At 34.2% G+C, this 22,877-nt stretch overlaps 1 protein-coding gene and 1 pseudogene across 2 annotated transcripts in view; one reads left to right on the plus strand and one right to left on the minus strand.

Annotated features, from left to right (window-relative positions):
• Positions 1–653: 653 nt before the first annotated feature.
• On the minus strand, positions 654–8,514 carry LOC308635105 (thyroid transcription factor 1-associated protein 26-like; annotated as a pseudogene). Its single transcript, XR_014024341.1, has 4 exons — positions 8,223–8,514; positions 6,985–7,228; positions 3,794–3,894; positions 654–879 (listed from the first exon to the last, which is right to left on the minus strand). The product of XR_014024341.1 is annotated as a thyroid transcription factor 1-associated protein 26-like (transcript).
• LOC308635101 (putative methyltransferase-like protein 25) overlaps positions 8,460–22,877 on the plus strand; it is a 56,120-nt gene continuing 41,702 nt past the window's right edge. Inside the window, 4 exon segments of the mRNA XM_081269356.1 lie at positions 8,460–8,790; positions 8,792–8,826; positions 16,989–17,153; positions 19,704–19,810. Of these exon segments, the coding sequence (XP_081125482.1) occupies positions 8,564–8,790; positions 8,792–8,826; positions 16,989–17,153; positions 19,704–19,810 (534 nt within the window). The 5' untranslated portion in view covers positions 8,460–8,563.

Below are 22,877 nucleotides of genomic sequence, written 5' to 3' on the forward strand. Positions count from 1 at the left end.
GGGTGCAAGCAGCCAGTTGACCTTTACCTTTCTTGGCTTGTCCTGGTCAGGGCATGCACCAACAGAGTGACATGGTGATCATGCAATCATGGTGTACCTCCCATAGGATCTAGAAAGCTTTATTCTTACTGTGACACTGCTGGGTTTCCACAATAATTTAAAAGGTTTTACACTAATAAGCTATGTGCTTCCACTTAAGAGAATGTTTATAAAAATCAGACTCAATTCTTAAGCCAAACTCCTTTACCAAGCCTACCTTGTTATAATGGCAATAGGTTATTTTAGCACTCAGGTATCCTATTCTTGGGTGTCTGGAAAATACATTCTCCTATAGCACACATAATTTAAAATAAATAGAATATTAAATACTCTGAGGGAGTCGCTGCCTTCCTTCTCATCAAAATGAATTTAAAAGCAATATACTGTAGCTGATTACTAAACTGAAAGAGGTACATGTACTTGAAATGCTTCCTTGAAAGCTGTCACTCTTATTTTTAAAACTTTTATTTCACAAATATCATATAATACAAAAGTAGTACATACTTGATCATGTTTCTCAAATAGAAGGTTCTTTCAGTTCTTCAGGTCATCCTTCTTCCAGAGGAAAATAAATGTCACAAAATCTACAGCATATATAGAAAATTTTCTTTCACAAGAACAAAAATATTTGCAGAATTTAACCCTTAATCATTTTTCCTTAGGAAAAAAATTTCTGATTTAACTTTTTTCTTGTATTTTTTGAAGAAGATACTCCATTTGTAAATTCAAGTTTGGTTGGCCCTTTCTAGTCTTTTTGCTCAATATTTTGAATGCTTCCATTTTCTTCTTTTTGTAGAGTCTTTGAGCTTCTTCTCTCTCTTTTTTTCTCCTCTTGAACTCCTGAAATTATTAACATATGTGAGTTCACTAATCACAAGCAGTAGAAATAACTTAGAAGTGGTCTTGAGATAGCTATCACCATGCAAACACTCTTCAGATTTCTCTCTTACATTCTGTAAAATGTAAATAGCTTCCCCAAATTGAAGCAGTATATAATTATTTGTCTTCACACTATAAAAATACATGGTATAACATGGACTAATGTAAAGTTACTGAACCATTTTACATATTTATATGCAAATAAAATTAGGTCAAAGAGAGAAGACATATATATCTGTACTAATTAAATCCACTGAAGTTAGAGAAGACTAAAGATTGTCTAGTGTAATTTTCCAAATAAAACTAAAAACTTCATTTCCAAAAACATATATCTGGTATCCCTTTTGTCATCTGCTTTGCAGTTTAACTTTTTAAAAAATTATTGACTACTTATGATATATGTGCAAAACATTCTGCTAAACATTATGATTTTGACCATTAAGAACTAGAGTTATTTTGATATGTTAAAATAAATATTCAAGTCTGAGTATAAAGAAAAAAATTCAAAGTTCTAAATGGTTCTGAAAAGCCACTACTCAAAATTTACTACAATATTCTTAGTAAATATAAAAGTTAAAAGTTCTTAAATAGTGTAATATGCATACCATTTTCCAATTTCTCTGTGATGCACATAGCCAAAAAAATAACACATTACACAAATACAGGACTTATATTTACTCATAAGTAACAAAATACTTTCACAGACTATGGGATGGGTGTACACGTGAACTCACTCCACCCCTCTGACCTTTATCCTGATTGGCTCCTGTGCAGTATATAAGCTGGGCTGGGTGCAGGCGGCCAGTTGACCGTGAAATCACAGTACATTCCATTGTCTTAAAACTTTTTATGCTAACTGGGTTCAGTGGCACACACTGGTAATCCTAGTGAGGCTGAGGAAGAGGATTGCAAGTTCAAGACCAGTGTCACCAATTTAGGAGACCACAGCAACTTAGTGAGACTTATTTGACAACAACAAATTTAAAAAAAGGCCTGAGGAAGTGGCTCCAGTGGTAAGGTACTCCTGGGTTTAATCCCCAGAACACCACCTCCCAAAAATTAAAAATAAAAATTTTGACGCTAGTTTTCTATGTGCATATTACAGGTGAGGAGCTGAGCTAGTGATTTCTGACAGGATTGTTCAAGATCTCTGATAAGTGGTAGAGCTGAATCTTTTATCCAAATACTGTGAAGTTCCCATCATGCTACATTATATTACTTAAAATTACATTTTTTTTTGTATTTCATTTATTTTTATAAGTACTTGAGTTTTGAATCATTATTTGTAAATTTAGGTATATGAAGCCTAGTTTACCCCATGGAGTTTTTCTAAGCAAAATATATGTATTTTAATATCTTTACCATCAATTATGGGTCTATACTTAACGTTCTTAACAATTTCCCATGTGTAATGGTGTTGAGCTTTAAAATCTGAGATCTACTAGTTCTAAGAAATGGCTAATTTTCATGATATAAAACTCTTTTTATATAACCCGTTCTATATAAAGGAAATTTTAAAAGTATACAAAATGTTTAACAACATAACGGTCCTTACTATGCTTCACCTGATATACTGTTTCCAAAGATGGCAAACTGTGCACGCTTAGTAAAAAGCATAAGGGTCCAGTATTTCCAGAAAGATATTTCTTTCTTTTTTTTTTTTTTTTTTAAAGAGAGAGTGAAAGAGGAGAGAGAGAGAGAGAGAGAATTTTTTAATTTTTTTTTTTTTTTTTTTTTAGCTCTCGGCAGACACAACATCTTTGTTGGTATGTGGTGCTGAGGATCGAACCCGGGCCGCACGCATGCCAGGCGAGCGCGCTACCGCTTGAGCCACATTCCCAGCCCCCAGAAAGATATTTCTACTTCATCCCAGTCTGCCATTGTTAAACTCTTAAGTTTTCTTAACTACATATATTTATTTTAAATCAAAAACAAAAAGGCAATTGAACTAACCATAACCTCTATAACAGGAAAATTTTGTCAAAGCTATAGATAATTGTTGTACTCATTGGAAAAGTCTATTAAAATTCTGATTTTCTGAATGATAACTGAAACTTTCTGCTAAGTTAAAAAATAGCTAACAGGGCTGGGGATGTGGCTCAAGCGGTAGCGCGCTCGCCTGGTGTGCGTGCGACCCGGGTTCGATCCTCAGCACCACATACCAACAAAGATGTTGTGTCCGCCGAGAACTAAAAAATAAATATTAAAAATTCTCTCTCTCTCTCTCCCCTCTCTCTAAAAAAAAATAGCTAACAAAATAATATATAAAATAGTAGGTTTTTTAGTTGGCAAAAATCAATTCTCAATATTTTATTCTAACACCTCCCCTGATTTTTACTTGTTTTAATGCAAGATTATGAAAATCATCCATATTTTGTATTTTAGTGGTTCTCAAATTTTATTAAGCATAAGAATCTCTTTGCAGGTTCTTGAACCATTATCCCAGGTGCACATATTATTAACCCCCAAGCAATAATTTTAAAATTCTATTCTTGACTGAGCAGTATTTCTTGAGATAATATAAATAATCAATGAATGTGAACATGATGCAATTCTATGATTCTGCTCATTCATTCATTTAAGAAATATTTACAGTTGGGAGGCAGAGGCATAAGGATCACAAGTTCAAGACCAACTTAGTGAGACATTGTCTTAAAAACAAAAAAGGGCTGGGGTTGTAGTTCAGTGGTAGAGTACCCTGAGTTCAACCCCAATGACCTCCCCCCCAAAAAAAGAAAAGAAAAAAGAAAAAAAGAAAAAATTATATATATTTACAGAGAGAATACTACCCCAAGAATACCACCCCAAGAAACACAAGTTATATTCCAGATAAATAAGGGAAAATGTACCCAAATATTGTAAAAGTAGAACTTACTTGTTTCTTGGCAGCACGTTTAGCTTGTATCTGTTCATATTCTTCTAGTGCTTTTTGATTTGATGTTTTCTTTTTATTCTTTTTTTGGAATAGTCACAGAACTTTATAAGACAAATAAATCAAAAGTTTTAAAAATGACTTAACCAAAATTATGATGCAATTGTGTCAAATACATATTTATATACAATCTTTTCACCCAAACTTTTCAGTCAAGTTATAAAGAACAGAAAATAGACTGTCACTTCTCGTTCACTCCTTAACTCTGATACCTGAGTCTCACTAATGCATATTAATTGAGAATAGAAGAGAGAATAGGAAAAAACAATTTGCATATTAATAATAATAAGATTAAAAACATACTTGCAACTTGCAACTATATGATTATGAATCATATACTTGTTGATCAATTGTACTTCTTCTTCTGTAAAATGTCTGTTCAGTTCCTTAGCCCATTTATTGACTGGGTTATTTGTAAGATTTCAACTCACTCCAGTCAGAAAGACAATCATCAAGAATACAGGCAACAATAAATGCTGGCGAGGATGTGGGGGAAAAGGTAAACTTATACATTGCTGGTGGGACTGCAAATTGGGACAACCACTATGGAAAGCAGTATGAATATTCCTCAGAAAACTTGGAATGGAACCACCATTTGACCCAGTTATCCCACTTCTCAGTATACCCAAAGGACTTAAAACCAGCATACTACAGTGATGCATCCATGTCAATGTTCATAACAGCTCAATTCACAATAGCTAAACTATGGAACCAACCTGGATGCCCTTCAATAGATAAATGGTATATATATATATATATATATATATATATATTATATATATAATATATATATATATTATATATTATATATATATTCATTCAATGGAATATTACTCAGCTTTAAAGAATGAAATTATTCCATTTGCCAGTAAATGGATGGAGTTGGAGAATTTCATGCTAAGCGAAATAAGCCAGTCTCCCAAAACCAAAGGCCGAATATTTCTCTAATATGCAGATGCTAATTCAATATAAGGGGTGGGGGGCACTAGAGAAGAATAGAGTTACCTTAGATTAGGTAGAGGGAAGTGAAGGGAAAGAGGGGAGGGAATGTGGAGATAGGAAGGATAATAGAATGAAACAGAAATTATTAGTTTATGCATATTTATGACTGCATGACCGATATGATTCTACAACATATACTCTCAGAAAATGAAAAATTATATTCCATCTATGAATGATATATCAAAGTGCATAAATGCATTCTACTGTAATGTATATCTAATGGAAAAAAAAAATTTTAAAAAGATTATGGATCAATTACTGGGTGGTAAATGAAAATTCTTGGAAATATTTCACCATGGGAAATAGAAAAAGCTTTGAAAGATCCTACAATGTTAAAAAAAAATTTAAAGACAGACTAAAAAAATACATTACATTGAAAGACATTATAGAAGTTGCTTGTATGAAGAAACTTTAATCTCAAAGTTGTTTGACCACCTTGTCTCAATTCTATTTTATCCACCACCATGCCTTGGACCTAGTTTCCATTTAGAAATGTTCAATATTACAGCATTTTCACTTCTTTGAAAGTGTTCCTCCTTCAAAGGCTAATCTAAATACCTGGGATACCGTTTATTTCCTTAGGATACCTGACTGAGTAGTAATCTTTCTTTCCTTTGTCTCTCAACTTATCACTATCTTCATACCATAACTACAATAAAACATTTTTCTGCAACTCCCTTGCTAATGTAAATTAAAAAAATTCATTATCCATTATTAGAGTATATGTCCTCTTAGCTCCTAATCTTTCCCCCTAACTTTTCATAGTCAAGTTCCTAGAAAGAATAAAGCACAGACTATGACTGTCACTTCCTATTTACTTGTTACCTTTTCAGTGTCTCACTTCTGGTTCCCAACTCCAATCAAACTACCCAGGCCAAGATAGTGATGCCCTCCTATTCAAGGATCATCAATGGGCCTTTTTGGTCTCTTTAAATGACTATTCACTACTTTTGAAAAGTCTACTCTCTTAGTTTAGGTGACCTTTTTCTCTTCTGATCCTTCTCACAACTTTCCTCTGCTGAGTTAGCTGTCCTTCCATTTCCCCAATTCTTCAATTTTGACAAGTTTATTTATCTTCTTCAATGACTTTTTTTTTTCAATCTCAAAATAAAAAGCTTTTTTTTAAAAAAAATCTTAACTTGTTTCCTGATTTAACTCTTCTCACTTCAATTATCACTGGTAATAACTCAAGTGTATAGTGCTAGTGCTTACTTTTTCACTGCACAACTCCATTGTTTAGTAATATGACAGATAAGTCTACTGAAAAAAAACAGAAGTTTTAGTCTCTATGCCTTTATCCCCAACTAAACTTTTTTCCTAGAGTCCTAGTGCGCGTTAGTTTTAGCACAAATAATTCACAGTGTTAAAAGAACAAATTATGGACCCAAGTATCATCTGACTTCTTTGAAAGTTTAAGTTTTTATTATGTTTTTACCTGAAACATGTGGAGAAACAGTTTATACTTAGCTCTTATAATACCAAAGTGTTGTGGAGCCATGTCATTTTTTAGTTACAACCATTTCCTATCCTTTGAAGAAAATCCAGATTAGTAACAGGAGTAGTAGCAGTTTACACTTATAAGAACTTACCATGTGTTATACATCCTTTTAAATGCCTGATATAAATTAACTCTGTCATCACACATCAAGATATACTAACACTATTTACCTCAGTGAATGATCTACTCTACAGCTATGCAACACAGTGGCTCTCAATTACACACTTATTATCCTTCCCAGTTTAAAGGACACTAGGAAACAATATGCTAAGTTTGGCTCTACAATCTAAGCTGTTATTGACCACACTTACGATAATTCTCAAATATTACTTAAATATATTAGTAATAGGAGTTAGTATGGTCCAAGTAAGTTACATGTACGTAAGGCAGAAAGCCAAAGCTCAGATATTTTAATTTTAACTTCATCACTTCTTCATTTATGCTAAACTAGTCTAATTCAGTTATTTAAAGTTAAAAAGAATTCTTCCAAGAAAATATGATCACCTACTTACACCATGACTTCTAAATGTGTTAAATAAGAAAAAATCACAATTCCTATGTAAATTTTCCTATAATACCTTTCAGAAAATACTACTTACATTTAAAGTAAAAGACTTCAGAAAAAAATACATACTTTTTCGTTTTGCCACACTGTTCTGGTTGAGGCTGATCAACTTGTTCTTCTGACAAAGACTGGGTAACTTTTCTCAGTTGCTTCCTGAGTCTTTCTTCTTCAGCTAAATAAAGATGTTTCAGATGATCTGGATACTGATCTGTGAATTGGGATTCCTGTGATATTTGAGCCTTCTTTTTCTTCCACAGCAATTTCTTGTAATATTGTTGAATCTTCAGTTTTCTCCGAAATGCAAAGCCTTGCCCTACATTGAAGGATATAGGTAATGATTATTATCACAAAACATAAATTGAATGAAAAGATAAAGCTGTTAATTAAAAATGAAATCTTAATACATTATTGCATTCAAATGTTACAATTATTTTGTTTTATTCTTTAAGAGAAATGTGTCTGGCAACAAATTTAAGCAGAGGGGCTGAACAGCAAGTTGGCCATCTACAAAAAGATTAGGCAGAAATTTGTCATACAGCCACCTAAAAATCTCAAAAACTGACCAGTTCAGACTGTTGCAAACTTGAATTTATAACTGTACTCACAAATCAAAAACCAAATTCCTCTAGGTCATCTAACATAATCAGGCCCTTCAACAAATACGTACAAATAAACACATCTTTTTACCTTAGAGAAACTTTCTACAATACGTTGTGTAATAAGTTTCTCTAAGGTAAAAATACTGCAACCAAAAGAAAAAAAAAAAGTGCTTGACTTTCTTGCACAACTAACAATTATCAGAAGACTTAACTTATTTTATAGTTATGCATTCAAAATGGAATCTGAGGGACCTAACAGCAAGAAAAAAAGAAAAAAAAAGTTAAGAAGAACCGTGAGATGCAAATGGCTATTGCGATATCTGGAATCAGCGAAGTTTGAAGTTGTATTTCTGGCCCCATCCTGCACTCCATTCTTACCATAATACAGGTTCAAATGTGTAAATGTAACACACCCAAGTGGACCTGCAGGCGCTCTCTCCTTAGGGCCACAGAGGAAAGGAGTTCTCATCAAGTCTGATATTATTTCTAAGGAGACATTTTAACCCGATTTAAATGATCAACTCTACCCCCATCTGCCCATCCAGAGCTCTGGGAAGCGCACGGTTTCAGCGGTTTTAGGAATGGCTTCCTCTGTCCCCAGCAGGACCCAGGTTTTGGTTCCTAAAACCTTCTTTCAAGCTTAGGCGGGTCGCGCGTCCCAGGACTTCGCAGGCCTAAGGGCTTCTAAATGGCTGTCTTCTTACGCACCCTCGCGAACGCTGCCCGAAAAAGCTTGAGGATAGTTAGGCCGCCAGGTCCTCTTTTTCCCATTCTTATTCCTGCATCCGACAGGTGAAACCCCCTCAACTCGCCTCTCCAAACCACCGGCTCTCAACCTCGCTGCCGGCCTGACGGGTGCCATAGTGGACCAATTCGGTGGACAGATCCCCAGGACGGACGTTCCTGAAAGACGTCACCAAACAGAAGCAATCCATCGCCAAACTAAAGGCCAACTCGGAGCTCCACTGATCAGGTCTGCACCACTTTTGTCAAGAGTCGATGCCGCAGGGCCATGTTTGCGCCACCTACAGCCTGGGAGGTTGCGCGTCATGGCTGCTGCTTGCCCTCTCCCGGCGACCCAGGACCTGCCCACGCTACATGCCAAGTTACAGGGACTGCTGCGGTTCCTGAGGGACGCTCTGCCTATTTCCAATGTGCACACGGTGGACTTCTACACAGAGTCTGTGTGGGAAAAGTTGATTGACTTATCTCCGGAGACTGTGCTGGCTGCGTTGAAGAGGTCCGCGGCGGAGGCGGAGGCGGAGGCCGGTTTTCGGAGGGCGCCCTCTGGTGGAAGCAGAGGCGCGAGCAGGTGAATGACGGAGTAGGCGGGGTGGGAAGGGAGGAGAGATGGGTCCTGTTTGCACCGCGAGCAGCCAGGTGGAAGCACACCTGACCCCGGCAGCGGCTGGGCGTCGTCTTCCCGGGAAAACAGGGATCAGTTTACTAGGGACTGGGTGGCGACAGCCTTTCTGCGATCCCTCTTTTGTATTGGGGTGTATTGAGACTTACCATAATTAAAGGAAAACAAGGGGCATTCATTTAGTCATAAAACAATTTTTGACTTGAGGGAAACCGGGGTACAGTGCTTTTACTGGGTTTATAGATTCTAGGTGGAAACATGGTAGGGAATAAAGTTAACAGAAAAAAAGGTAATTTAGGATGTTACTAATGGCCAAGTAGAAAAATAAAAACAGTGTGAGGCGACAGGGCTTGTGGAAAGAGCCTCCCTAACCTAAGATGGGAAGGTATTAGTTGGCCTAGAGCCAAGGGAACAGGATTGCTGACTGTGGGAACCACAGGATAGACTAGCCAGGACCTGATGGCAGCAGCAGGTGCAGTCATGGAAGTACACAGAGACCAGGTCACATAGAGCTTTCTGGGCCATAGAGAGATTTGGTATTTTAAATGTGTTGGAAAACCTCTGGAGTCACTTAGGCAGCTTGGTGACCTAATCTAATATATATATTTGAAAAGATAACTCTGAGGGATTTTTGAAGAATAAATTACACAGTGGTGCAAAAGCTAGTTAAGAGGATTTCATGCTGTGGGGCTCGCTTGTCATCCCAGTTACTTAGGAGGCTGAGGCAGGAGGATGGCAAGTTCAAAGCGAGCCTTAGCAATTTAACAAGACCTTCAGCAACAGGAAGACCCTGTCTCAAAATTTACAAAATAAAAAAAGGGATGGGGATGTGAATCAGTGGTTAAGCACCCCTGGGTTCAATCCCCTGTACCAAAAAAGAAAAGAGAGAGAGAGAGAGAGAGAGATAAAGAAGAGATTAATTAGTGTAGGAAAATGATGACTTATTTGAATTAGGATGGTAGCAGTGACGATTTTGCATATCTGCTAATGCAGTGGTGAGTTTTTGTGGGCTCTGTAGGTCCTGTCCCAGAGTAATGTGAATTCTACTAGAATCTATATTTTGAAAATAAAAAAAACATTTTTTTTGTATCCAACAGCAATGAAATCTAGAGAAGATTGTTAACTTTTGAAATATCTCTAGACCTAAAAGCTTTTTTATGCAAAATATTCAATTATTCAACTGCTCAGCTACTTCTTGTATTTAAGAGTGAGTTTTCATAATCTGTGTTATAAGGAATCTTAATTTTTGATGATGGAAAGATGGGCATTTCCCTCATTATTATATGAGGTTCATTATTTGTGTCAGAGAAGAGCATTAGAATCATTTTGACTAGATTTGTTCTTTTATTAAATAGTTGTGAGTTATTATGGACATTATAGAGTAGCTGTGAAATTTGTAAACTTTGGAGTCATAATTCAAATCCCATTTCTACCATTTATCAGTTCTGTGATCTTGGGGAAGTTCATTTATTACTCCAGTCAGCAAACATGATAATCAAGTGTCAACTGTGTGCCATGTACTTTTCTAGAAATTAGAGAATTGTAAAGGGATGAAGTAGGACCCCCCCCCAATTTTTTTTTAAGTGCTACAGAGAAAAAGTACATAAGAGAGAAATAAACAAGGGGAGACAAGGTCTTATCCAGGCAAGACCTCATTGAGGTTACTCAGGAATAAAAGATCTGAGGAGAAAAAGAAACCATGATAATAGCTATTTGAATTTTTAAAATTAATTTAGGTTTTTTTTTTAGCATAGTGTAAATTATCACTGCTCTGGGCAATATGCTGAATTAGTAAGTATTAGAAATGGTTGAATTTAAACTTACTGCTATTTGAGAGGAAGAAATAGGCAATCCTTGAGCCTCCCTTCTGCAACCTCTGCAGGGTCATTATTTTTCAAAACGTATGTTGTCATTTGTAGAGCTGAGAATAGGTTAGTATTCTCTAAGCCTCCCAACCCAAGTGTGCCTGATTATTTTTATTTTTGCAAAACTTACTTGGTATTTTCTGAGTAAAATGTTGAGCTAGGTGTTGTGAATACAATAGCGAGCAAGGTATAATCTTTTTTTCAAAAACTTGCATCCCGCCAGGCACAATTGCGCACCAGAGGCTCTGGAGGCTAAGGCAAGATAATCCCCAGTTCAAAGCCAGCCTCAGCAACTTAGTGAGGTCCTAAGCAACTCAATGAGACCTTGTTTCTAAATAAAATATAAAAAAGGGCTGTGGATATGGCTCAGTGGATAAGTGCCTCTGGGTTCAATCTTCTGTACCAAAAGAAAAAAGAAAAAACATTCCTTTTTAGGAGACTTTTATTTTAGTTTCTTCCCATTTCATGTGATCTAGTAATTTAATTATTATGCTTTTTATACATCAAATAATCTTTAAAAATCCTGTGCTCTTAGTATTGCCCTAGAATTGCTTTTTGATTTATTATATATTATTTAATTTCAACTATGTGAAAGTGCTCTTATCTAAAACTAGTTGGTTTCATTTTCCAAATAAATGTTCAACATTTTTTAATCTTTGAGGTTGAAAATGTGTGGGTCTCAATTGTTCTATTGCTTTCTGAGTTAATTGTCATAAATTTCCCCTACAAAATTCTAGTCCCGTATGCCACAAGTTAAGCTGTTCTTCATTTATTATTTTAGTCATCTTCCTGTTCCTAAGAATTTTGAGCTGAAAGAATCTTTCATGACAACTGTTTACATACGAGGCACCTTTGACTTAATTTACTTTTTAACTAATTTATTTTTTATTTAGCAAATACATTTTTAAATTTGTTTCTTTGAATATTTTTGTTCCTCTCAAGAGAAAAGAATCTGATAGAGTTAAAATACTATGGTTAATTTTTTCTATCTTTATATTTAATGTCATTTTTATAAATATAATTGTGAAATTACTTTTGGCATGATGAAACAAACTTAAACATTCAATGTGATTTTAGTATTGGTACAGTAAAGATACGAATGTCAATTTCTTATTAATTATTTCTTATTCCTTCCAAAAGCCTGGTTTAAATGTTTAAGTAACTTATTAAAAATTTCATATACAACTGTAAATTAAGCTGTAATGACTTAATCAAAAAGTTTCCTAGCACATAATTGGGTGATATTAGTTTCTTTTAAAAGCAACAGGATATATTCTGTTTTTTTCCTTGGTAGAGTATAGGAAGATAGATAAACTCAAACATTCATAAAATTTAGCTAGGCCTATCTTTAATTTTCAAAAGTTGATAAGACATTTTAGCATTTGATTAAATTTAATTAAAAATTTATCAAAGATTGAAGTTAAAAGTCAACTGTTAACAGAAGCCAGAACTTTAAAATGCTTAATTAACCCGTAATCCCAGTGGCTTGGGAGGCTGAGGCAGGAGAATTGTGAGTTCAAAGCCAGCCTGGGCAAATTATCGAGGCCCTAAGCAACTCAGCAACTGTCTCTAAATGAAATACAAAAAAGAGTTCGGGGTATAGCTCAGTGTATAAGTGCCCCTGGATTCAATCACCAATACCAAAAAAGAAAAGTTTAATAAAATTTGTATTGAATAAAGGTAAATTTTTATGTTAGAAAACATGTTCAGTTCAACTCAACCAGTGAGCATTGTGCTGTGGGACTTTTATCCAAAAGGAAAATAACAACTATGAAGCCTTTGCAGTAGCACTGGTGAGAGTTAATAGGGTTTGAACCACAGCAGTGATAGAGGGAGGAGGTTTCCAAATGAAAGACATTTTTACATCCAGATGGAGGCGTGGGTAGATGTATAAATTGAGGACACAAGAAATATTTAAAATAACGTGAAGATTTTTAACTTTAACACTGAATGAAAATGCTCTTAAGACAGGAAATAAGAGAAAGATTATGGTAAAATAACAACATTCAGTTTGGTTCTGAACCTTTGAACTGAAAAAATCTTTAGAATTTTTGTGTAGAAATTAATACAAAAACTTGTGTCCTTTGAAGATTATTATGAGGAAGGCACCACTGGTTTCTTGAAATTCTGATCCATAGGCTGTGTGATATTGAGTTTCCCCTCACTCCTGTAACACAAATTTTGGTGCATAATTTCATTTTATCTTATGTCACATTCTAAATGTTCTAAATCACTCTCACCTTATCCTACAATTATAAATATTTGGGCTGAAATGAGATTTTATGCTTCTCTAACAGGCTATTGAAGTCCTCGTAGAGGCCTCAGTGATTACATCCACAGAGTTTTTAGGAGAGTTCGTCTCTCTTTCTGTAGCTGATGATGCTACAATAGTAAGTGTATTGAAATATTGCTGTCATTCATGCATGCAGGCATTCATTCGTTCATTCATTCATGCTGTGTGCAAAGTACTTGCTTTACAGTTAGCTTGTAGCAGTAGTATTTTGTCTCTAGAAATAGATTACACAGTGAATCTTATGAAAACATTTTTATTCCTCTTTCAGAGACTTGTCAGCTATTTTACATGTAAAAATTACTTTTCAATTTCTGGAAACTTTTAAATCATTCTGGTGGAGAGAAGGTGTTAAAGGGGAATGAAAAAAGTGGTTATGAAGACAGAGTACAAAATATTTTAATCTCTACAGGAGGAAATTATTGCCAAACCTGAAGCTGGCAGGTTTGCTTAACGTTTTATTTTTTTTTTTTTCACTGCTATTTTGCCTGATTTTCTTTATTGTCCACTATACTTATCACTGTGGCATGATAACAGAATTAAGAGCAAGTTCTGAAGTCAAGACTGCCTCAGTTTACATGCCCTGCCACTTAGTATCTGTGCAAATTTGGATCAATCATAGCATCCCTATGTCTCAGTTTTTTCCTCAGTAAATGGGGATAAAAGCACTATAACTAGCTTAGAAAACTGTCATGAAAGGAAAAGAGTTTGGCATAGTACTTGGCACATAGCATAATAGTGAAGAATTACTGTGAACCCTGACAGGTGTCATTTCCCATAGTGTTTCATAACATTCAAGTAAGAGACATTTATTTTTGAAATTTAGTTTTTATTATTAATTGTAAATGTACATTCATTGTATTTTTAGTTTTGAAGTTGTATTATGAATTCGTCTGCTTAAGACTTTCATAATGTAATATATATGAATGATTTTTCTATCTTTTCTTACACATTGATCTCTGATATAAAAGAAGATATTCTGGTCTCATATTTATAGAAAATACCTCCTTCCTCCACTTCTCACTCAGTTAACCTATCTTATAATAATTGTCTTATAACACTGGCCTTTTTCTTATACGAAGTTTCTCTTCTTTGAAATAGTAGGTTGCATGAAAAATAAAAGTATGTAGAGAACACAAGAAAAGCATATAATGAAACAGAACAGGAACTTCCAGTAGAGGGTGTTATGGGCAAAATAATCAAGCCACATAATATGCAGGTAAAATGGGCAACAAATTTAACAAGCTTTCCCTGTACAAAAAGAAAAAACAAATCTAAGAATTAACTAAATATAAGTAATCCTGTGGTTTCTGTTTTACTAGTTGCTGATCCCAAACTGGTTATACAGGTACCCAAGGAAGCACTGTGCAAACTCTTGACACCATTATCATTGTCTTATAACTAACTTTTCACATACTGTTTCAGAGACAGAAGTAAAGACAAGATTGTTGACATTTCTTTCTTTGAATCTCTAAAAAGTAGCAAGTCATGGAAGTTATAAGTGGGCTGAATAACTTAAAAACAAAATAAGTATAGTGGATGTAGTTCCATAATTCAAAAATATTTTATTCATGGAATTCTGGCCTGAATAAAATGGTGTTAACTCTAATGATATAAACTATTGGGCTGGATCAGAACACTGGCCTTTTTAAAAATTAATTATTGTTGAAAGTTATTATCATTGCAATTTAGATCTCCAAAATTTCTGAAGTAATGGGGGTAGGAGGCTATTATTGAAAGCAAATTAACAATATTTAATTCAGGTTTGATTGAAAAATTTTCAAGTATTTTCAGTAGGATAGTTAAGTTGATTTGAACCTTTACTTTTCCAACAGAAACATCACATTTCTTTCTGTTGGCAACATTGTCCAATAACTGACTTTTATAATAGTCCCTTTGCACATTGAGATTTAATACTCTTATTCTATCACACTCTAAGAAATTGCTGCCCTGGAACTTGGGGATGTTGAGACTGCTCTTAAACCTGAGAGTCTCACTTAATAGTTGACTGAGTTTTCCCCTCTGTATCATGCCTAAATATTTTGATGTGGATTTTATTACTTTTTGGCTGTATCAGTTCAGTTTGTAAAATGTCCAAAGAACTTTATATAACACATAAAATATATCTGAAATAAATTTGCTATAGTAATTTTGAAATCTTCTTTTATTTTTAGTTGATTAAAAAATAGAAGTTACATATCCCTGCCAATTTTCTATTAATGAATTTGGTAAACATTGCCCCCACCTACTTAAGAGATACTAGCTTTCAAAAGATAATAGCTTAAATATGTTATTTTTGTTTAGAATTCTATAAACCTACATCAGTTATCTTGCTTTCAGGCCTTGTCAAATAGCATCATTATTCTTTGTGTTTAGGTGAATTTTTATAATTTTGTAATTAACTGTGAGGATCAGCTGTGCTAGAGAAGACTTCAGTGGTATATAGATTGTACCACGCTTTTATAAGGTGAGCATTTTATGTATTTTATTTTTCCATTGGATGGAGTTTTTTGTTGTTGTTATGTCAGTTTTTTAAAAAAATAATTATCAGCAAATAGGCTTACTTGGACCCCTCCATCTAGAGTTACTTTGAACTACTACAGACAAATTGGAATGCCTTTTTAAAAATCCTCTTAAGTAAATTGACTTGACTTAAAAATGAACATAGAAAAATGAGATTAAGCAAATTTGTCAATGTGCCTTTACATATCCATCAGAATAGGCAGCATTATGCTATAATAATAAGCCTAAAACCTCAGTGATGGAAAGCAATGTAGTTGACTTTTCATCCTGTATTTCCATTGGTGTATACATATCCATTATAGTTTGACAATACTGCTTACCTTGACATAGTCACTCAGGGACTCAGATTGAGATGAGTTCCATCTTCACAAATCACAGAGCTAGGGAAAGTTCTTCCCATATTCTTAAATCTTCTGCCTAAAAATGGTCTAGTTTACCTAAGCAAGATGTTGCTATACCTGAGTTTAATAGGGTATTTATACATACTCCTACCCAGAGGGGCACTGATGTTTGTAAACAGTATACCACTTTCCCATACTATTTTGAATTTGTGAGCCTTTAGAAACTGTCAACAGTTACTATACTAAGAAAATGTGTGGTTAAAAACTGACCACGAGGAAAAATGAACTGTTTTACCAGATCATAACTTAATTAGTTTTAGAATTATCAGACTGACAACACCTTCAGCAATACATATAGACCCCCACCACCTGCCCATGTGTGTGCAGGCACACACACACAACACACACACACAAGTAAGTCTATATGGTCCAAATGACAGAGGAACTGTTTTATAGTAACCATTATACCACTGGGGTTATTACCATTGTTCTGTAGGCAGTATGGATAGTAAGGTAATAGTGTTATAAAGGGTTGAACTGAAAATGCACAGTTATAGATCAGACAGGATTATTCCATTAATTAAGTAACTATTTTACTGTTAAGATTTAAGTCTTTCTTTTATTAGCTCTTGAAACGAGCCAAAATTTGATTTGATATTTAAACATATAATTGAGTAAAATGTTAAAACAGGGTGCTACGTGCAAGGCCCTGGGTTCGATCCACAGCACCACATTAAAAAAAATAATAATAATAAAGTTATTGTGTCCAACTACAACTACAAAAAAATTTAAAAACACAGTCTTTGATGCTGAGGTAGGAACCAGTTTTAATACTTATTATTATCTAAATAATAAAATAATGAATTACAGACCTTATTTATTGTCTACAAATAGCTATAGTTTAAATAACAGATACAAATGGAACTTTTAGAGATACTGCCAAAATTCACACTAAAACAAAAATATTGTAATTTGCTATAAAATTCCAACATTCATTTATTATTTTAAAATCTCATACTGATTAGTTTTTAGTTATTTAGTTATTACTAATGTTTTTGTTTTTGTTTTTGTTCTCCTATCATGATTTTTTAGGTGTTAGTGATTTTCCAAAAGCATTTTGTGAAACTTCTCAGAAGCTAGTGAGTGTGGAAGCCTTTGCTCTGGCTGCAAAATATTATTCTGTTCAAAACTTGGGAATGTGTACTCCTTTTGAACAGTTGCTTGTAGCTCTTCAAGGAAATAAAAAACAGAGGACTGGTATGTGTGTTTATGTGTATACATGTATGTGTTTTAGATACTTAGAAGATATATGCTATCTTTCCAACATATTCTTATTGTTAGACCTTATAAGTCATGATAAATTATCTTATACCTAGAAGAATTGATTTTCTTTTATACCATATTAAACAGAATAACTTATAGATCTCTGAATTTTGTTCTTACTTTAGCCTCTGGCTATCTTCAGTTAGTGCCTGCCCTTCAAACATAGATTACAGTGGGATAATACAAATTACAAAATCCTTTTTTTAAATTTTTATTGCTGTGGGCTACTGGTTGCTATGGCTGGTTCTTTAGGAAGAGGTGGGAGAAATGCACAGTGTGGTTGGGGGTATGAGGGAGAAACCTGAGTGTGAGAAAGTAGGGACGGCACAAGTGAAAAAACAAATGGCAACATAGTAGATTAAAACTCAGTTGATTCAATAATTTTATTAAATGTGAATGACTTATATGTTCCTATTCGGATAGAGAAAAGAAGACTGATTTTTTTTTAAACACAGTCTTTAGGGGCTGGGGTTATGGCTCAGTGGTAGAGTGCTTGCTTTGAACATTCAAGGCCCTGGGTTCGATCCTCAGCACCACATAAAAATAATAAATAAATAAATAATAAAATTATTGTGTCCAAGTATAACTACAAAAATAAAAAAAATTAAGAACAGTCTTTGATGTTGAGGTAGGAGCCAGTTTTAATACTTATTATTATCTAAATAATAAAATAATGAATTACAGACCTTATTTACTGTCCACAAAGGTCGGAACTGTTATCTCATTTAATCCTCCTTTCCCCATCATTTTATTTTGAAAAGTTACAAAAAGTTGCAAAAGTAGTACAGTGAACCCTGTATAATTTTCACCTAGATTCACTGTTTGTTAAAATGTCCTCACATTTGTTGTAGTTCTTTACACACACACACATGCATGCACATGCAGCCTTTTATCTGAATCCTTTGAACATAAATTACATATATCGTAACACTTTACCCTCGAGTACTTCAGTATATATCTTGCAAGAACAAGGACATTTCCTAAACATCTCATAACACATGAACACACTTAGGAATCTAACCTTGCTAGCGTAATACTGTCTAATAAGCAATCTAACATTGCTAGAGTAATACTATCTAATAAGCAATCTGTATTCAAATTTCTCTTAAGTTTCTTAAAAATATTTGTATGGCCAGTTTTTTCCTTAGTATTGAAATCAGTCCAAGCTTATGTATGGTATTTAGTTTTATGTTTAATTCTTTAATCTAGAACAGTTCCTCAGCCTGCCTTTTGTTTTTCCTGACACTGATGCTTTCAATGCATATAGGCTGGGTCTGTTTGATTATTTCCCTATGATTAGATTCAGGTTATACATTTTTTACCTGAAGACTACTGAACATAATCCCTTTCTCATTCATGATACTAGGAGACACATGTAATTTTGTCCCATTACTCATGAAAATAAGTTTGCTTACTTGTTAAAAATGAATCCACTGGAGTTATCATTTGTAAAGGGAGCTTTTTCCCTTTAAATGTAATTCTTTCATTATTTTAATCTTTTTCATTTATCTCTTTAATCATTTTAAGCAAAATTATTTCATAGTTTCTCCTGCAGCAAAACAGAGGGCTTTTTGATAAATCATGGCTCTTGGTAGGGTTATTCCAGTTGCTAAATAAGTTTATCAGCAACGTTGCTATAGAAGCTGTATAGAAGGTCACTGAGCTTTAATCTCAGATGTTGCTGACTGGCAATAACTGAATGGGCTCTGTATCAAGGATAGCACCCTTGGCCCTTCCCTTGATTATAATGGTTAAGGACTGCATTTTGGAACTCAAAGTGAACAAAACTGTTACGCTATCATAATCATCCCAGCACTACATTTCAGTTCCCTACTGCCCAACTCTCACATGTGCGATGATGTTAACTACTTTGTCACATGCTCTTTGGCCACTTTTATAATGTAGAGTATATACCGTAATGCACCATCCTGTGTGATGTTCTGCATTGATATAGAAATATGTATCTTTGATTCTTGGGACAATAGAAAACAACATGCTTGTTGAGCATTTTAAGTGTGCCTAATGCAGCTCAGAAACAATTTGCAATTTTATTTGAATTTTCTAAATGCAAATTTAAATAATCGTGCATGGTTAGTAGCTACTGTACTAGACAGTACAGGTACTTATTGATATATAGAAATTCATTTTGTTTTTGTAGTTGTATGTATTGGAAATATTTTTTCCCATTTTGTTGCTTGCCTTTCCACTCTTAAGTCGTCTCTTAATGAAAAAGTTTCTTTTGTAGTATAGTTTTTCAGTCTTTATCATTAACTGCTTGTATCAAGGGACATTTTTAATGATATGTAGATCTTTATTCAAATTAGATTCATAGCAGCTAAGGAATAGAAATCTATCAGATGCCACAATAGAATTTCTATCTTATTTTCATATTAAATTCCAAAAAAAGAGCATTGACTGAAAATTTTAATTCTATTAAATTCTGCTTTAGAAGTGTTATTTCAGTTTTGTTTTATTTTCATTTAGCTGAAAATTTGAAGCCTGTTGAGTTTATGAATATGAAAAAATCTCATGAAGTTCAGGCAATGTCACAGCTGATCTGCAGTATTACTGATTACTATGGAGTAAAGCAGGTAAGAATATTTCCCTGTATTTTTACTAGCCAGGTATGATTGGGCATGCCTATATTCCCAGCAATTCTGGAGACTGAGGCAGGAGGATTGTAAATTTGAGGCATATGCCTGTAATCATGGAAATAGAAGTTGCTGTAGGGCACTTAATCCAATTACTCTCCGGCCTTACCATTTCATAGTGTGCTAGACTGGTTTATACCTGCACTATCACCATTTCTTTCCTGTGGGCTTTCTCCTGCTGCTGTAACAAGTACTGCTCATATATAAGTTCTGGAAATTAATTCCTCTCCTCTATAGCCTTGAACCAATACCTGATGTAACATTCCAGGTGGTATGATATTTTAGTCAGCTTTCTTGCTGCTGTGACTAAGACCTGACAAGAACAATTATAGGAGGAAAAGTTTATTTAGGGGCTTACAGTTTCAGAGGTTTCAGTCCATAGACAGCCAGCTCCATTGTTTCGTACTTGAGGTGAGACAGAACATCATGGTGGAAGAGGGTGGCAGAGAAAAGCACCCAGGAAGCAGAAAGAGAGAGACTCCACTCACCAGGTACAAAATATATACCCCAGAGTAACATCTCCAGTGTCCCACCTCTTCCATCCACACCATACCTGCCTTCATTTATCACTCAATTAATCCCTACCATCAGATTAATTCACTGATTGGGTTAAGGCTCTCATAACCCAATCATTTCATCTCTAAACCTTCTTGCATCATCTCACACATGAGCTTTTAGGGGATACCTAATACTAAACAATAACAGATGATTCTTAGATATGTGCTTTACCCTAGTCCTCAGCTTCTGAGTGGGATTAAACCCAAGTTGCCCTAAAGTATTATGTTATCTTGTTTAAAAAAATACCTTTATTGGGCTGCTATTTTTTCTATTTTTCTCTTTTTTAATTCCCTTCCTGTGTTTTACTACCAAATAGATCACTTTCACTTCAATCTTTGTTGACAGATCTGCCTCTGGGGTAACACAAACAAAAATGAGGGATATTTACTCTATAACTTTATTTATATTTATTTATATCTCTCTGTGTGTGTTATGTTTATTTTTATGTAAAATACTGTGTAATAGTAAATAAATTTAAGTTGATAAACTAGATTTATTTGTATTTATAAAGTACATACAAAATATGTTTAAATAGCTTAATGTACCATGTTAGGCCTTTTTTAAGAAAACTTTTTTATAGTGGTGAAAATTATATCTAGTGAATGAAACAAATCTAAAATTTGTGATTCTGATAAGGTGCAAATTACTACAGATTAGAGTGTCCTTAGCACTAAGCACACTAAGATTTTTCTCTTGAAATCACTTAATGATCTTATTATTTGATTCTCTTAATGTTTACATTTAAATGTATTATGTGTATACTAATTATACTGTTTAAATGGAGATTAAATAAATACGGATTTGGTAGACTGAGGCTGAGATTCTGAAATACTTAACCTTAGCAGTAATCATAGAGAAGTAGAAAAGAAAAAAGAAATTCATTTCTACCTCTTCCATAGCACCACTGGAATGCCCAAAACTTTACTTCTCACACTCATATTACCAAGCCTTCTTGATTTGTATTTCTTAAATATGTGCATCCCTTTGCATATTTTGCACATGTTCTTGTATTCGTTCATTTAACCAATATTTTCTTTAGCTCCTACCATGTTTCAGAGGCATTGTTTAAAACACTGAACACATAGCAATAAACAAAAAGTACTTTTGCCCTCATGGCATTTATATTTTAATAAGGACAACTAGACAATAAAAAGATTCTAAGTATTTTTTGTTATATATGTTAAAACATTTTCAAGAGGAAAGAAAAGGGGAAGGGAGAGATTAAATTCAGAAGATAAGGCAAGTAAGACCTCTTTGTAAGGATAAAATGAGTTAATACCTCTTTTAGAAGATACTGAAACTTCAAAATATCTGAAGGAAAGGGTTTTCAAATGAAGTGAATGTGTTTGGTGGCACTGAAGTGGGAATGTCGTGAACTGCTTAGTTCTCGGAATAGCCAGGAAGCCAAATAGACACCAATGGAGTGAATAAGAGAAAAATAACAGCTGAGGTTGGAGTGGGAAAGGGAAGATTATGAAGTTATAGATTTTTTGAGGCCTTTGTGATCATCATTTGGCCTTTTTATTCTGAATGAGAAGAAAGCCATTGCAGCCACTGGATCTTTTTTTTCTTCTGTGTCATTTTATGAAGAAAATAGACTGACTGTCTTTGATTCTCTACTTCACTGTTTTTAGACATGTAAACTGATTCCTTTAAGAAACTAGCTCCTATTTAAGTAGATGCTTCCAGAGTTAAAGCAAACAATTTAGGCTGGGCACAGTGGAGCAAGCCTGTAATCCTTTTTATTTCACTTTTTATTAATCTTTGTGTTTGATGTGTGACAGGAAAAGTTCATTTTTTTTCCTGTCACACATTCAATTTTACCTACAAGTTTTTGAAAAGACTATCATCTTTTCCTTAGGCAGTTGGCAAAAATCAGTAGTCTATTTAGTCTATTTTAATCTATTTCCAGACTTTTTTTCTATTGATTTTATATGTCCATTTTATATCATTACTAAACTCTTTTGATTAGTGTAGTTTTACATTAATTCTTGAATCAGTAATATTATTTGACCTATTCTTTTTCAAAATCATTTTTGTTATTCTAGGAACTTTCTCTTTCCATATAAATTGTAATAGCTGCTCATGATTTTCCTTAAAAAGCCCTTCTAGTATTTTTATTAGGATTATGTTGAATCTTTAAGTCAACTTAAAGAGAATTTCCATCTCAGCATTTGGCTTGTTATTTCGTGAATATGATATATCTTTTTATTTAGACTTTCTAAGTTTTTGTTTTGTTTTGTTTTGTATACCAGGGATTCAACTCAGGGGCACTTGAACCCTAAGCCACACCCTCAGCCCTATTTGTATTTTATTTAAAGACAGGTCTCATTGAGTTGCATAGCTTCTCCTCATTGCTGAGGCTGGCTTTGAAATCTGGATCTTCCTGCCTCAGCCTCCCTAGCCAGTGGGATTATAGGTGTGCACCACCATGCCTGGCTAGAATTTC

Source organism: Spermophilus citellus, assembly GCF_964194105.1.
Source record: "Spermophilus citellus genome assembly, chromosome: 16".
Classification (NCBI taxonomy): domain Eukaryota; kingdom Metazoa; phylum Chordata; class Mammalia; order Rodentia; family Sciuridae; genus Spermophilus; species Spermophilus citellus.